Genomic DNA, 15,766 nt, shown 5'->3' with positions numbered 1-15,766 from the left:
CAACTGCTGGGAATGTTGCGATGGTGTGGACACTGAGCTGCCACCTGCTTGCCCACGCCGCCACCTGGGGCCCATCTCTCCTGAGATCCTGATGCATTCCTTCGCAGCTTGCGTGTAAATTCTGAGGAGGCAGTACTTGTGTGGGGAGGACTACAAAAGAAGGCATTGCGGGAAAAATGCCCAAGTAAGGGCGTGGGTGGGTAGGTCAGCAGCCCCACTGGCGCTGATCAGAACTGTGAGACACCCAGCCTCCCCAGGGCGGGTCATCTGTACATTTTGGGTAGAGGAAGCCAGCTGAATCTTGAAATTCCTTTCCAGTTCAACCATTATTGCCACGTAGAAAAGCAATTCTAATAATTACTTTTCCTAAAGAAAGCTAAACTACATCTACCAACATTTAAAGGAAACAGAGCAATTCTCTGGGTGTAGGACTAGTGCTTTAGGTGGTGTTCTTTGAAGGCATTAGTGAATTATCACATTTTCCGAAGGATGGTTCTTAGGCCACTGATTCTCTCTGGTCAAATATTTTTGGGAAATCGTGCATCTCCCTCTTAGAGACTCACAGTTCACGTTAGCACATTAAAGTCCTGCAATTTAAAAAATTCAAGACTCTTAACTTTGACCCAGTGTTCCCAAGCTAAATTCCTCATTTTTTCCACCCTTTGGAATCCAGGGACTGTATTTTGGGAAATGCTAATGTATATACTGATCCAGTGCCTTTGAATGATCTGAACCTTTACTGCTTATGGCATATGTACCCCTCAGGGAGTCGATTTCCCTTCTGAAATCCAGCTCAGCCTAGATGGATTTTATTTCTGGCTTTAAAAAGTCCATAATAGAAAAGAGTTATGTTTGGTATTGTCGTCATATTAGGGTTCTTCAGGAAAAAAAAAGTTTCACTTTTAATATCAGGCTCCTCGGATACATGAAAAAGATTTGATTTTCAGAAAGTCAGGTTACTTTAACATCTCCAAGCAGCCCTTATTAGTTAAAGTGAGGCTTGTATATTTATACAAGGGACTTAATTGTTTTCCACAGAAACGGCTCCCACTTTCTCAAAGGTCAGGAAACCTGGGGTCAAGGGCCAGTTCTGCAGAGGAACCCACGCAACTCATTTAAGCTCCCTGGGCCTTAGTTTCCTCATCGGTAAAGAGGTCGGTTTACGAACCCTTCTGTTCATGCACGCCTCTGTGGTTAGCCAGTAGCTGATCCTGATTTCGAGCCTCAGTCAGGTGTCCTTCTCCAACTGCAGCTCCCAGTGGGAAGTGACGTGCCGGGTGGCAAGGGCCGGATGGTAACGCAGCTGCCCAGGGCTCCTGCCACGCTGCCCATCACTCCTTAGACTTCAGGACCCCAGGCGCCCCCATTCTTGAGTGCTCTAGCCATCGTCATTTTGGAGAAAAATGTGTGCTGACGTTTTATTCTCCTCTCCAGAATGTGCTAAACTCAAGAATGCCAACTTGGGTTCTTGGCTCAGCTTTTCACATCACCAATACTGGTGAAACTGTTGTTCTCTTTAGGAATGTGTAACTGGGAGGAGAGAATACATAGATTAACGAAAAAACACACCTCTCTAATGACATAGATTAAGAATAAATTAAAGGTAGTAGCTTTTACATTATGGCCAGCATTTTATTATTGACTTTGCATTTTCTAACATTCAAAAATGTATATATCACAATCAGGAAGTGACTAGTCAGTTAGGTGACATATTTCACACTCTGCTCCTAGAATAGTTTCTATTTTTTTTAAAATCTATGTAGGAAAAGTTACTCTAGTGATGACCCTATTGCTTTTGAGGGGTGGCAATTTAAAAAATTCAGCCACAATGATTCAGCTTTAACCTTTTCTTGCTATTTTAGTGAAATTAAAATTAATTTAATTCTCTTGAGTTAGTTCTGTGGTGTCTTTCTTTGAACGAGATTGAGTAGAATTTTAGGAGATTGACAAGTCAGTAATAAATGGCGCTCAAATAGAAGGTGAGGAGCATGTGTCCACTAATTAGACTATTGCCCAAACCTGGGAGGCTTTTCCCATATGATGCGTTCACAGACAAACAGCCTTCCCCAGGCAGAAGGGCACTTCAGTCCAGAGACAGCCTCATGAATATGTAACGGGGAGGGTTTCGATGGAGATGGAAGCATATGCCCAGTGTAGTCCTCCAGAAGGTACTGTCTCCAGCCCAGAGCCACAGCGCGTCTCACAGTGACAGCTGGCATCTTCCCGCATGCTTGTGAACGGCTTCCCTCCACGCTTTCCTTGTGACCACCTGGCCCTGCCCACACCCGCCAGCAGCATGCTGAGCCGCCCCCGCATGCCCACTGGTGACCACATACCCCAGTCCCTCCCTGACTTGGTGGGATCCTCCCCCAAAGCTTTCCCTGGAAAGAACTTCCCCTTTTCAGAAGAAGACACATCCTGTCAGGTTTACACTGTGCTTGACAGTCTGTTAAAGTCATTTGGAAATTGTGATCTCGTCTTGGGACCATGGGTTTGGCTGTCCTGATTTACTTGGCTGTCTTAATCTCTTTTCTGCTCAGTGAAAAAAGAATCTACTAGGTTGGTGACCAAAGTTATTTATTAGAAGAACCCACAAGCAGGAGGCCCCATTGTCAGTGGGAATTGGGTAGGACCAGGCAGTTGCCCATCAAGTCACTACAGCCTGGCACCCCCATCACACTGGTGGACGTGCTGTGAAGAGGGGAGGTGGCAGCTATCGTGGAATTAAAAATGTGGAAGGGAGCTCTCTGACAGCACAGTATGAGGAGCTCACCACCCTAAATCAGCCTCCTCAGGAAAGCAGGGCTTCCTCCAGCCAAGACGGGGATTGTTCTCATGCCTACAGGGGTGGGGTGGGGGTGGGGGACCAAAATGTTTGATGCTAAAAAATGATGCAGAGAAAATATCCTAATTTGAGGGTTGAAGTGAAAGTGGCCTCTCATATCTCCTCTCCCCCTTCAAAAAGTAAGAGACAGTCATCACTGGCTCCCCAGTGGGTGACAAGCAGACATGGGACTTGGGATGCTGCCACGTGCTCCATCATCCTCCCATATTCGTGCACATGAGGCATCCAAGTTAATACTCCAGGGCTGGGAAACAAAGAACAGCCTGAATCCTGAGCCCCGAGGACATGCTGGTTCTTAGGGCACAGGTGGCAGGTGTGAGAAGGTCATGGGCTGCCAGCAGCCCACACTATTGGGCTGATTTACTTTCAAGCCCTATCTTGAGAAACAGACATTCTTTTCCTGTTAAAACTGAAAAATTTTAAGCAAAGCTCTCTGGCAGAATGCTTAGTCATTCAGATTGCTATTTAGCATTCGGAGTCTTTAAGAGGTGGAACTACTGCTTTTTTTCTTTTAATTGTTTTGGGGGCACAGCTTCTAAGAGCTGGAAGCTGGAGAACTCTGTTGACAGATAATAGTGAATCCTTTCAGGACTGAGGGAAATAAGTATGGAGCTGCATTAGCAGTGGGCGATTGCTGCATGCCCGTTACTGGGTTGGCTGGGTTTCTTTTCAGAAGAACTTGGGGAGAGCAGGTAGCTGCTGCTGCAGCATTAGGCAACGAGAACGTGGGTGACAAGCAGAGAGATGGGACTTGGGGTGCAGCTCCATCGTCCTTCCATATTCATGCCCCTGAGGCATCCGAGTTAATATTCCAGGGCTGGGAAGCAAAGCGCAGCCCGAATCCTGGGCCAACACATGTGAGATCTATCTACTGATGTCTCTTGCGTAGATGATTTTTTTTTCGCACGTAGTGTGACATAGTTGTCCTTTGTTCCTGGACTATGGTGCTCACCAGGTCACTCGGTGGGCAGGGTTTCGTCTGAGCTCTAGTTCATCTTCTACGTGCTGTGAAGATATGAGGGGAGAGGGAAGGTGGACATCCTTCACCCTATAGCAGCTTCCTTACATGTGCCACCAGAACATTAAAAGGGTAGCTGAAATATAAATGCATGCCGTGCATGCAGTGACCCTGCTCATGAAAATACAAAGTTGTCAAAGGTAACTAAGCCACATAATTTATTGAGGCTTTTGCTTAACAAAATTATTGGCTCTGAGATCCCTTTGAATGATGAGCTTTGGTGAAATAGAGTTTGTACGTGATTGCCACATTTGAGGTCTACATGAAATTGGCCGCAGGTATAGTGTGCTTCGGAAAGAGGATTTTTGGAAAGCCTTCAACTGCGAAGGCAATTTGAGCTGGCTGTCCCCAATGTCCTACTTGTGGCGAGGTTTCTCAATAGGCTTCAGCATATGATAGGAGCATGGGTCAGAAATCCTTGGGAGGCGTTCAGAGTGTGGACTCACAGCTTCCTGAGGTCAGTAGCCTCAGTTCCTGGTCCTCTCTATTGCCTTCTCCCTCCCCCAGCGCCACACACATGGTGGTCCAAGGGGGACCCCAGATGAAAACCCTGAGTACAGGGATCTGAACAGTTCTTCAAGTGGGACTTGGCCTTTGTATCAGGTGTCTGAGATCACATTTTCTCTTGGGCGTCTAGGTGGGAGGGAAGAGAAAGCGGGGGGCTTGAGGAAGTAGCGCAGATCTCCTTAGTTCTAGGGCATCTTATGCCCCCTGGACCATCTGGGCAATTAGGTCACAGAACCTAGGCCAGATTTTAGGGTGTGCTCTCACCTGCCTGTATCAGCACTCAGTTAAGGTGGCTTCTCAGAGCCACTGTGTCCTGTGACTGAGGGACCTGCTGGAGCACGGCAGCTGCTCAGCCCTCAGGGTTTCAACAGTGATAAGCACTTCTCAAATTAATGTGATAAATAGGAGATGCACAGCAGCCAGACGCTTTCCCTGGCTTTCCTGGCGACCCTGATTATTTGGAACCTTATTTCTCCAGAGTCTTGGGTTTCAAATGAGGGATATGTCTTATATTCCTCCCTCTGATTCCTTTTTCAAGCCTCACTTCGTCCATTTCCCTTAGAGTAACAATCGTCTTTGCCCCCACATATGTTGTAGGAATACGTTTGCTTTGGGAGAAGGAAAAGGGTTGCTTTAACAATATGTTGGTTAGAACTAGTATTGCTAGTTGTTTACCTACATAAATCAAAATCCAGCATCTAATTCGGCACTTACCATTTCAGTCCTATGAAACAGGTTGTTCTGAATTTTTTTAATCAGATATATCCATTCTGATTCACAATGTTTATCCTTTTTTTCTCCAAATTATAATCCAATGGAAGAATATGATTTATTGTGTTATAGCCAGGAATAGTAGATGTTAGCTCCTAAATAATTTTACTGTTATTATTACTCACCTGCTGTTATTAATAAATATCTGAATGCTCTAATCCATCCCTCATTCAGAACATGAAGGGTCTCTGCCCGTTTGAAAAGAGATTGACTAGGAAGGAAAACATTATTTCTGATAAAGCTCAGTTATTCTCCATATTTAAATAGGTTAGTTATATTAGGGATGGGGAAAGTCACTAGAGGAGGTGCAGTGTGTCATCTAACTATGTGCTGCTGTCGTTTTTGGTCCCAGTTGTTGGGAGTGATGACAGCCACCCTGAGAAGCCCTTTGAGACAGTGCAGGTTCTGTCCTCTGAGCCACTGGGAAGGAGAGTAGAGCACCCAGGCATGCATCCAAAGGAGGGGACCACTGGCTTCCAAATTTCATACAGTACTCACTCATTCCTTCACTCATTCATTCCACTAGGATTTACCAAGTCCTTCCCATGGGCCTGGCATTGATAGTGCCTGAAAATCCCTCAATGGAAGACGTGCTTCCTGGCTTCTAGAACCGCACCCAGTCTAATAGAGACAGTTACATCAGCCCTAACATAAAACAGTGTGGTCTGTATGGTGATAACCAGACCAACAGAGTGTTTGGGGAGCACCAAGGACCCGAGGCCTAACTTTACAGGGAGGTGGTAGGGAGAAGAAACAGAAGGCTCACAGCAGGCTTCCTGGAGGAGGTGGTGTCAGAGCTGGATGTAGAGGTTAGATTTGGAGTCAGACTAGTGTTTGAGTCCTGGTTTTGCCACCTGCTGGCTGTATGACTTTGAGTAAGTTGCATAACTTCATTAAATCTTAAATTTTGTCATCTAAACAATGCAGATAACATTGTTACCTGCTTCACAGAATTGTTTACAGATTAAATGAGATAATATATGTAAAGTGCTAATCACAGTGCCTGAAACATGGTATGTTCTCTAAAACTGATAACCACCACCATCATCATCACCATCATCATCATTACCAGACCTTATTCACAGTGAAACATATTATTATGTGAAGAATTAATTAATTTAATTGTATATAGATATCACGAAGAGCAGGAACTTTGGCAATAGTTCTGATAAGTTCATTTGTGGATCAAGCAAACAAAACACTTAATCCAGAGCCAGCGGTGATGGCCTGGTCATTAAAGTTTGGCGCTCTCACTGCTTCGGTGGCCTGGGTTCCTTTCCTGGTGGCAGAACCACACCTCCCGTTTGTCAGTTGCCATGCTGTGGTGGCGGCTCACATAGAGCTAGAAGGGTTTACACCTGGGATGTACAACTGTGCGCTGGAACTGTGGGGAGGAAGAAAAAAAGGAAGATTGGCAACAGATGTTAGCTCATAGCGAATCTTTTTCTGCCAAAACAAACAAACAAATCAATTAATCCTAAAAGCAAAATTAGCCCCTTGAAAAGTCACAAGTCCTTGTAGCAAAGACGCCAAAGAACCTGGTAGAAAAATTTGTAGAATTTTTCTAAAGCAGTAATTTATTTTTTTAATTAATTAATAATTACATATTTTAAACATGTCTCAGTTTTTATTTCTCATGTGTAAATATCACTAGCTATAACCCATGTAAACAAAATCTCTGTAGGATTTTCATTAGCGTTTCAATGTCTAAAGGGATTCTGAGACCAACAGGTTTGAAAACCACCGTTCTAAAGAACAAGATCTTGGGGTCTGCTGGTGGCATAGCGATTAAGTTCTCGTGCTCCACTTTGCCGGCCCAGGGCTCACCAGTTTGGATCCCGGGTGCAGACCTACACACCATTTATCAAGCCATGCTGTGGCAGGCATCCCACATATAAAATAGAGGAAGATGGGCACAGATGTTAGCTCAGGGCCAGTCTTCCTCAGCAAAAAGAGGAGGACTGGTGGCAGATGTTAGCTCAGGGCTAATATTCCTCAAAAAAATAAAGAAATAAAAATAAAGAACAAGATCTTCCTGGAACTCTGTCCTCAGCTCACTGTGCTACAGGGAAGCAGGAGAGCTCAGACTGGCTGGCATGTGTAGAATACCCTTCCAGGCTTTTCTTGCCAATTGGTAGTATATCTGCTTTCTGTCTGTCCAGGTCAGTGGGTCTCAGTCTTAGCTGTACATTGGACTCACCTGGGTGATTAACAAATAGATGCCTGGCCCCACCCCTAGAGTCAGCGCTTCACTTGGTCTAGTGTGTAGCTATGGCATCATGATTTTTTAAATCCCCTGGTGATTCTGATGTGAAGCCAAGGTTGAGAACCACCGTTCAAGGTAGTCAATGAGAAGGTAAGCCGGCCTAGTAATATGGGAATGCAGCAACAACCACCTCTACATTACGCATTTATTTAACTGACAGTTGCTATTAAAAATCACAGGGAAATTACATCAAGTCCTTGTTATCCAAGTTGAAATATTAGTTTTCCATAAAAAGGTTAAAAACAAAACAAGACCAAAATAATCAACAACAGTTTAATCATCTTGCTGTTTAGATTTTTTTTTTTAAAGTAGTCGGACACGCTTTGTCTAAGCAAGGGTCGATTCTTAGCTGAACTTCATGGGCTCTCCTGCATCAGAGTGGCATCCACTAGTGGCTTTTAACTGGGCCTCCAGTTCCTCCTTGCGTGGCAGCGTGCCCACTGGAGGACTCACTGGTCCTTTCCCAGAGGCACTGTCCTGTTGCTCGCCCGCGTGCGGGCACTGTCTGTGTGGATTATCCACAGAAGGTGCGTTCCCAGTCTGGTTTCCATCCACCTCCCCTAAGTTGCCTCCACCAAACCCCCACCCAAGGATTTGAGTGTATTTAGGGGAGTCCATGTTTCCTTCATGTTGGAACAGTCAAAACACAATATGGATGGCCAGTCTATTACTGCAAATACTCTTAAAATGAATAAATTATGGTGCATTTCAAAGCCCAACAGAAATTATTTTTATCCTCACGATTTTGTCTTATCCAGAATATCCCTAACTCAATTTGAGTAGTTAGCATTTGTCTTTATATATTATCAGTGTTTTAAACCTTAGGATAAGTTGAGAGTTACCACTAACAATGTCGAAATTATTTTTCTCCATTTTAAACTTTATGATGCATTATAAATTAAGAATGCTGCTGGTGAAAGTAAACATCAGCAGTTTAAATTTGAAATGACAGTGACTCCTGCTCTCAGTTCGGAAACCGTACCTGAAAGAATGAGTGTTGGAAAGAGATGGGGAACAAGCCCCAGTTTAAGGAGGTGGTCTCGATCGTCAGGACCTCTAGAAGGTCAGCATGAAGAAGAAGGAGTCACTTGATTTCTGAACGGAAGCTCTTTTACCAGATTCCTTTGACTAGTGAATGTGCCCAGTCCGCCCTTTCCCCGGCCTCTCAGGACAGCAGGTTTTACAGAAGAGTTAGGCAGGTGCAGCCTCTGAGCGCCAGGTGTCTTTGCTGCAACCTCTCCTCCACTAGTCGACTATTAGCCTCAATAATGGACATCTGCTTATACACAGGGCAAAAGTGTGCTTTGTCTACCGTTTTTAAGCCTTGTCCTAGAATATGGTTCCAACTCTAGGGGTTGTTGCCCACCTGTTGAGGGGCAGGGAATGAAGTGGGAAGTTGCTGGGTTTGTCTGGAGAATGGCCTCCATGTACTCCAAATACCACCCCAGGAGGCGAGTGTGATTTCTCCCCCACCCCCCAGATGTTTCTAGTTTAGGCTCTGATGGGGGTGCTTTGTAACTTCCCTTGGTAGACTTCATTGATGCCCTGTTTCAATGTGTATATCACGGTTGTGGACACGTTGTACTCCTCTCCTGCCCCCAACACTCGCACTGAACTTGACCGAGCTCCTGGAGGAAGCACCTAGGGTAGCATGTGCCCTGGTTGTTGAGTAAAGGATCAGCTAAAGCAAGGGATGGACACGAAGGTTCCAGGCCATAATGATTGTCTGTATTTCTTTAGGGACAATAAAACTTAGAAGCATCATGGGAAAAGGGGTGTGTATATGTCTCACGCTCTTGTCTGTGTCTGGGGAAGTGAGTTGGGTGTGGGTGGGTGGTTGGTTGGGTCTCTCCTTTCACTTCTGATGCCATCTTCTCAAAAACTTCTCACAGGCTCTATCCACGCCACGTCAGTAGCAGCCTCAAGAGTGGAGCAGGCCCTGTCGGAAGTGGCCTCGTCTCTACAGAGCAGTGCCCCCAAGCAGGGCCCGCTACACCCGTGGATGACACTGGCGCAGATCTGGCTCCATGCAGGTACTACTCTGCTCCCACTGGGGACCTTCTACCCCACCGACCCCCACCCACCACCTGCCGCTGTGCCAGAGGCTGTAGATCCTGTGGGCACTTGCCTGTTTAGCCCACAACCTCTCCTCAGGAGAAATCAAGGCTTTTGCAGTCACACACCAAATGTTACTACTTTGTAGGAACCGTGAGTTACTCTGCATCTCCCCATCCCTCCCCTGCCTCAGTACCCTGACCCAGAGCCTGGCACAGAGCAGGTGTCCAGGAAAGACTTTCTGAAGTGGACTTTGAGGATCTCGGGGAGCTTGCTGTGTTGGGTGCAGCATTTGTGCTGCAGGCACCAGAGGGCCGTGCCCCAGACTTCTTTGTGGGAGACAGCATAGCATGGTGTCCTAGACCCGGGAGTCTGGAAGTCTTGCAGACTTGGAGTGGAGTCCCAGCTCTACTACTTACCAGCTGTGTGGACTTGAGTTAATAGCTTCACCTCTCAGCCTCAGTTTCCTCATCTCTACAGTGGGGTTATTACACCTGTTTCCTACGGTTGACGAGCACAGTGCCTGGCATGTCCTGGCAGTGAAGTCTTGGAGTCCCTGGGAGAGGGGACGGATGTATCGATGACACAGATGTCTTTAACAAAACCAGGGAAGGGGCTGTGTTTTTGATGTCCCCACTCCCCTCTCTGATGGCACTCTGGTAATCCACAGAGAGGGAGCCCGGTAGCAGCAGCTGCTGAACTGGAAACTAGCCCGGGAAGCAGGTATGACTGCCCCTCCCCCAGCTTCACGTGGCTGTTTCTGCATAACTGGAATTCCCAAAAATAAATCCAGCATGCAGGCATTTTAGTGATGAGAACCCCACTCAACAGAGACTCCGGGCAAATGATGCTGTTGATTTACTTTGATGTTTGTATTTCTATATAAAGGGTAGGGTCTTGCACTTGATCTGCAAGACCCTGACTGGGCCTTCCTAGGCTTGACTCTCAGGGTGCGCGGGAAAAGCCCAGATCTGGCTGGGGAAAGTGCTTGTTATCCACCATTGTCCATCTGTTTACTCCTTTGTCGCCAAGGTTAATTGTATGATGTTCAACCTTGTTTGAAACCATTGGCGGACCTTTGGATATGAAAACACGGTTGGATTTACCTGGCTTTGGCATGTCACGGAGCCAAGCTCAGCCAGCCTTTTCTGTGTTGGCATCTTTAATTGAGCCATAACAACCACCGTAAATTAACAAATTATATTCTTCTAAGCAGAAGTACAAAAGGGGGATGATTCATGAATGTGCTGATTGTTCTTCCTGCGCAGACGCTTGCCAGCATTCGGCCCCTCACTGGGTCCTAGACGAGCAGACTCAGAGGGCAGGGGAGCGGCAATAATGCCTTCCTCCTCAGCTCTCTTGCAGAAAAGTCCAGGCCCCAGGCCAGGACCTGGCACCTGTCCGATTCAGTCGCCATCATGAGCAGTGACTGCAGAGAGCAAAAAGAGGAGTACGCTTCAGTGTCCAGGCCAGGAGAGACTGGCTCAACCTGCAGGGCCACTGTCGGCCAGAGTTGTCTTTCAAATTGGGCGTAAAGTTGAGTTTTTGAAGGGCAAAGATCTGAAAACAACAGAAGGGCTGAAGGTGACCCTTCTAGACTGGATCTGGCTCCCTTGGCCTCACAAGCATTGTGTCTCTTGCTTGTTTCTTGGAAAAGTTGATGACCTGAGTGAGGGTCACTAAGTTCCAGGACAGCTTCACCTGGTGGCTCGCTGCCTCTCACTCAGTTATCCAAGGACTTTCTTCCTCTTTGCGTGGCCTGCCATCGCTCTTGGAAGGAAATTTTATAGCTGCTTATTAGACACTGAACAAGTCAGTAGCTAAGATTCAGTTTGGAGCTGTCCTTGAACTTTTGCATAATCGTGTAACATCCATCTCTCATTGCCAGAGCCTACAGGACAGAGTAAAACTCTCATTGCTAGTTAACATGTGGGGCTTTTAACATTTTACAAGTGGTGGACTTGAACTATGGAAAGTGAACGCCGTACCTGCCTTATAGACTCTGGGCAGAATGTGCACAGTGCTTATGTCATATGAATGAACGGAGTAAACTAGAATCTTCATAGGATTCGTGCCATATGGCTCTTTCAAAGCCATGACTTGGTTTGAGTAAAGATTTAGAATCGTATCATATATTCACGTAGTCTTTGAAGAGGTAAATTCAGAAGGAATTCAGAAAACAGCTTCCACTGAACTATAAGTGGATTATGTGGTTTGAGCTGTACTGCTCTGTACCGCTCTAAGAGGCAAAATGAAAGTGACCTACATTTTTGACAACTTATGGAAACTAGGTGACATCTGCGTCCATCATCAGCTCTAGCGAGACTGCCAGATTCTGCAAATTTTGCAAGCTTTAGAGCAAACTAGCTGGATCAAGGCCTAACACCCGAGGTGTGTCTGTGGCATTTGTGGGTCTCCTTTTTCTTGGCTGTTTTTTCTGGTGAGCTGAGTGTAGTGGGAGCTTGTGATGGGAGCCCACGGTGGAGGTGGTCCAAGATTTGAGGCCTGCAGGTAAGGTCACTCTGAGACAACATCAGATTTCCAGCCTATTGTATGAGAGAGTCCCCAGGCCACCTGGATGTCCATTTGAATGGCAAAGAGATCATGAATAGGACACCTGAATGTCGAGCTGCTCTGTGAGGGAATGGCCCAAAGGCCTAGTGAGGAGGACAGACCCAGAAAGACCAGGGATGCTTGATCATGCAGGGTCCCTCTCTTCCTGTGGGGTGGGACCTGCTCCCTGGGTGCCCCCTTCCCTCTGTACCTCCTCCTCCTGTCCTGGACACCTCTGACTCCAGCGCCTCAGGCTCTTCACCAGGACATCTGGTGGCCAACCGGCATGGGTTGTTCGTGTTTTAGTCTTTGGTTTGTTGGACCTATGTGACAATTTTATTTAAATTATTTATAAATAAATAATGCATGCATGTGGTACACAATTGAAAAGATACAAAAGACGCAGCGTGAAAAGGCTCCCTCCTGTCTCTGAGCCTCAGTCCCTCACACCCACGGGCAACTGTGGTCAGCAGTCTGCGCCCTCCAGAGATGTCACACATATTGGAGAGTCTTGCTTCTCAGCACACTCAGGATGGGCTGCATAGAATAAATCCATTGTATGAATTTACCAAATTTAACCAGTGTGTCATTGATTACCATTTAGATTATTTCCAGTATTTTGCTCTTACTGACTATGTGTCAATAAGTACCCTTCTATATATTGTTCTGTATCTGTAAGATAAACTCCTAAAAGTGAATTAATGGGTCCAAGGGTATGAAATCTTTGATCTTTACCAATTTTGTCACATTGCCTTCCATAGAATTGTACCCATTTAGGTTCCAGTCAACAATGCGTGAATGCCCGTTTCCTCACGTTCTTGCCAACACAGTGAATTGTTAGACTTCTAGATCTTTGCCCATCTGATAGGTGCAAAGTAGTATTTCACTTGTCCGTTCATGGCTTCAGTCCATTTATCTTCTTAGATACTGAGCTGCTCTTTTTTGATTTGTAAGCATTCATTGTGTGTCAAAGAAATTTGCCTAGTGTCTGTGATATGTGTTGTAAATATTTTCCTTCATTTTTATTTTGTCTGTTTTTTGTCTTTTTTCTTGAGATATAATTGACATACATTATATTGTTTCAGGTATACAACATAATTCAATATTTGTGTGTATTGTGAAATGATCACCACAATAAGTCTAGTTTTTAAATCCATCATCATGCATAGTTACAAATTTCTTTTTCTTGTGATGAGAACTTTTAAGATTTACTCTATGTTCGTCTTTTTTTGTTTTTGCCATTTTTTTCGTAAATACATTTATCAGTCGTTTCTTTAAGGCATCTGGGCTTCACATGATATTTAGGAAGCAACTACCCACTTTTATGGTCTCCTTTCCTAAAAGTTCCAAGTATCTTCCAGTGCCATTGATATGTACACCAACTTATACAGAAGGTCAGAAGGGATTCTCTCCTCGGTGTTGCAAGAGGGAAACCCAGTCTAGATGGAAGTAAGTGCCTCTGCTGTCTTCCTGGGGGAGGAGTCAGGAGAGCTGAATTAGAGCATTTCATGTTTATTGCACTTCAAGGTGTATCTCCCTGGGAGCCATACAACTTCTCTTTAGAATGCAGACCTTGTTGCATTCTAAATGGAACAAGGCCATTGGAAATTCATACATTCACAATAATTCAGAGTTGAACCAGAGCCTTTCCCAAGCCATGCAGCTTCTTGGTGCCCATCTTTCAATTTCCACATTGGGATGGCAGCTAAAAATGACTTTGCGGTAGATGGTTAATTTCTGCTTGTTACTTACTAATAATTATAGCTTCCACTTTGGCACCTCTCACAGTCGAAACCAACGGCTATTCTTAGATGTGCAAGATCAGATTTTCTGATTTCTGCTGGGAATTTAAAGCTGTGACTCTCTCACAAGTTCCTTGGCCCTGGCCCATCTGCCCTTCCCCTTTCCAGGCTCCTCCCAGCCTCCGGGAGGCTGCCTCACCCGGGTTGAGGGGTAATCCTGTGGCACAGTCACCATGACAGGATGAAGACAGCTCCCAGACAGGTGGTGTGTGGGTCACTGCACAGGGAGCGCTGCGGGAGGGAATGCGCAGTACCAGGGGTCAGGCCTGCCCAGACGCACTGCCAGTCTGGATCGGTCACCCCGCCAGACCGGCCCCTTCTCCTGCCCTGGGGAGTTTTGATTAATAGTCTACAGCATGCAGGCAGCTGGTGTTTATCCAGCACTGTGTGTGTGTGTCTCATGGTCTTCCCAGGACTTTGTATGTCTTAACTTGTTTAGTCCCCATAATAGCCTTATGAGGTATAAATACCCTATTCACCCATTTCAGAGATGAAGAAACTGAGACACAGCTGTCAAGTCACTTGTCTAAAGTTACCTGCCTAATAAGTGGAGAAGCCAGAATAAACGCAGCCAGTGTGGCCCCAGAACCCCAGCTCCAACCTGGGGTGGGCCCTCAGTTGAACCCCGTGTTTTTGAGCATCTGTTGATGTGCCACAGTCGGAGCAAGGTTCTGGAGTGCAGTGGTTTTGAAGATAGACACAGTCCCTGCCTTCAGTGAATTTACAGATGCAAAACAAAACAGTTACGGAAACACTTATTCCCATTGTGCCGAGTGCCATGAAGGAGCAGCGTGGGCTCCTGTGAGAGCTGGCAGCAGAGGTCTTCCCCATCTGGGGAGCGAGAGGCCTGAGCACCCAGGAGCAGAGGCCTGAGGAGTGATTAGCAGCTGGTCAGGATGACGGGGGGAGGCTAGGACAGCACATGGGAAGGCCTGCAGGCAGCCTGAGCTCACAGTGTTAGAGAAGTGGCAGGGCCCCTGGCGCTTGAAGCCTAAAGAGAAAGTAATGAAGTGGCCCGAGGTGAGGCAGGATCATGCCAGGCCCCTGGTAGCCAGGTTAAGATCTTTTAGCTCAATCCTAAAAGCATTGAAAAGCTATTGAGGACTTCAAGCAGGAGAGTGAAAGGATCAGATGGAGGTTATGAAAAGGCCACTTTCACTAAAGGTAGAGAATGGAGTGGAAGGCAGCGGAAAGGGAACGGGAAAGTGAGGAGCCTTGGTCCACTGGAGAGGAGACAGCTTGGTCTCAGGTGGCATTGGTGCAGGTAGAGAGAAGTGGGTACCTGAGATGCTTTTCCAGGTAGAAGGGATAGGCCTTGTTGATGAGTAAGATGTGGGGATGAAGGAAAAGGGAGAAACCTGTGCCTGGCACTGGAGTCAGTGAGTGACTCGATGGAAGCCTGGGGGAGGAACTGCAGTGTGGGGGTCAGGGAGGAAGAGAAACCAGAGTCCTGTCTGAACTTGGAAGCGTCAGGTCCCTGTGGATAGTCAAGTGAAGATGCCAGCAGGCAGCTGGATATTCAAGCCTATGCTTCAGGTCTGAGCTACAAACATAAATCTGGGAGATTTAAAGCCAAGAGGGGTGATGAGAAGGCCTAGGAAGAGAATGTTGATGGATAAGGGAAAAGGGCCAAGACGGAGACCTGAGCTCCTCACATTTAAAATTTGGGGAGGAGGGGCTGGCCCCGTGGCCAAGTGGTTAAGTTCATGTACTCCGCTTCAGCAGCCCAGGGTTCACCGGCTCAGATCCTGGCCGAGGACCTACACATTGCTCCTCAGGCTGTGCTTTGGCAGCAGCTCACGTAGAAGAGCTAGAATGACCTACAACTAGGATATACAACTATGTGCTGGGGCTTTGGGGAGAAAAAAAAAAAAGAGGAAGACAGATGTTAGCTCAGGGCCAATCTTCCTCACCAAAAATGCATACTTAAAAAAAAAAAAAGTAAAATT

The 15,766-nt window shown here is 46.3% G+C and overlaps 1 protein-coding gene across 12 annotated transcripts in view; it reads left to right on the top strand.

Moving 5' to 3' along the window:
- Positions 1-15,766, top strand: part of TTC7B (tetratricopeptide repeat domain 7B) — a 246,416-nt gene that overhangs the window by 188,881 nt on the left and 41,769 nt on the right. For all 12 annotated transcript variants that reach the window (XM_044774202.2, XM_070514194.1, XM_070514196.1 and 9 more), the window contains one exon: positions 9,300-9,440. In XM_044774202.2, coding sequence (XP_044630137.1) covers positions 9,300-9,440 — 141 coding nt within the window. The remainder of the gene's footprint in view (positions 1-9,299; positions 9,441-15,766) is intronic.

The sequence above is a fragment of the Equus asinus genome, chromosome 7 (assembly GCF_041296235.1).
Source record: "Equus asinus isolate D_3611 breed Donkey chromosome 7, EquAss-T2T_v2, whole genome shotgun sequence".
In the NCBI taxonomy this organism is placed as follows: domain Eukaryota; kingdom Metazoa; phylum Chordata; class Mammalia; order Perissodactyla; family Equidae; genus Equus; species Equus asinus.
Note: the sequence above shows the minus strand (reverse complement) of the source record. Positions and strands in the feature narration are given on the sequence as shown.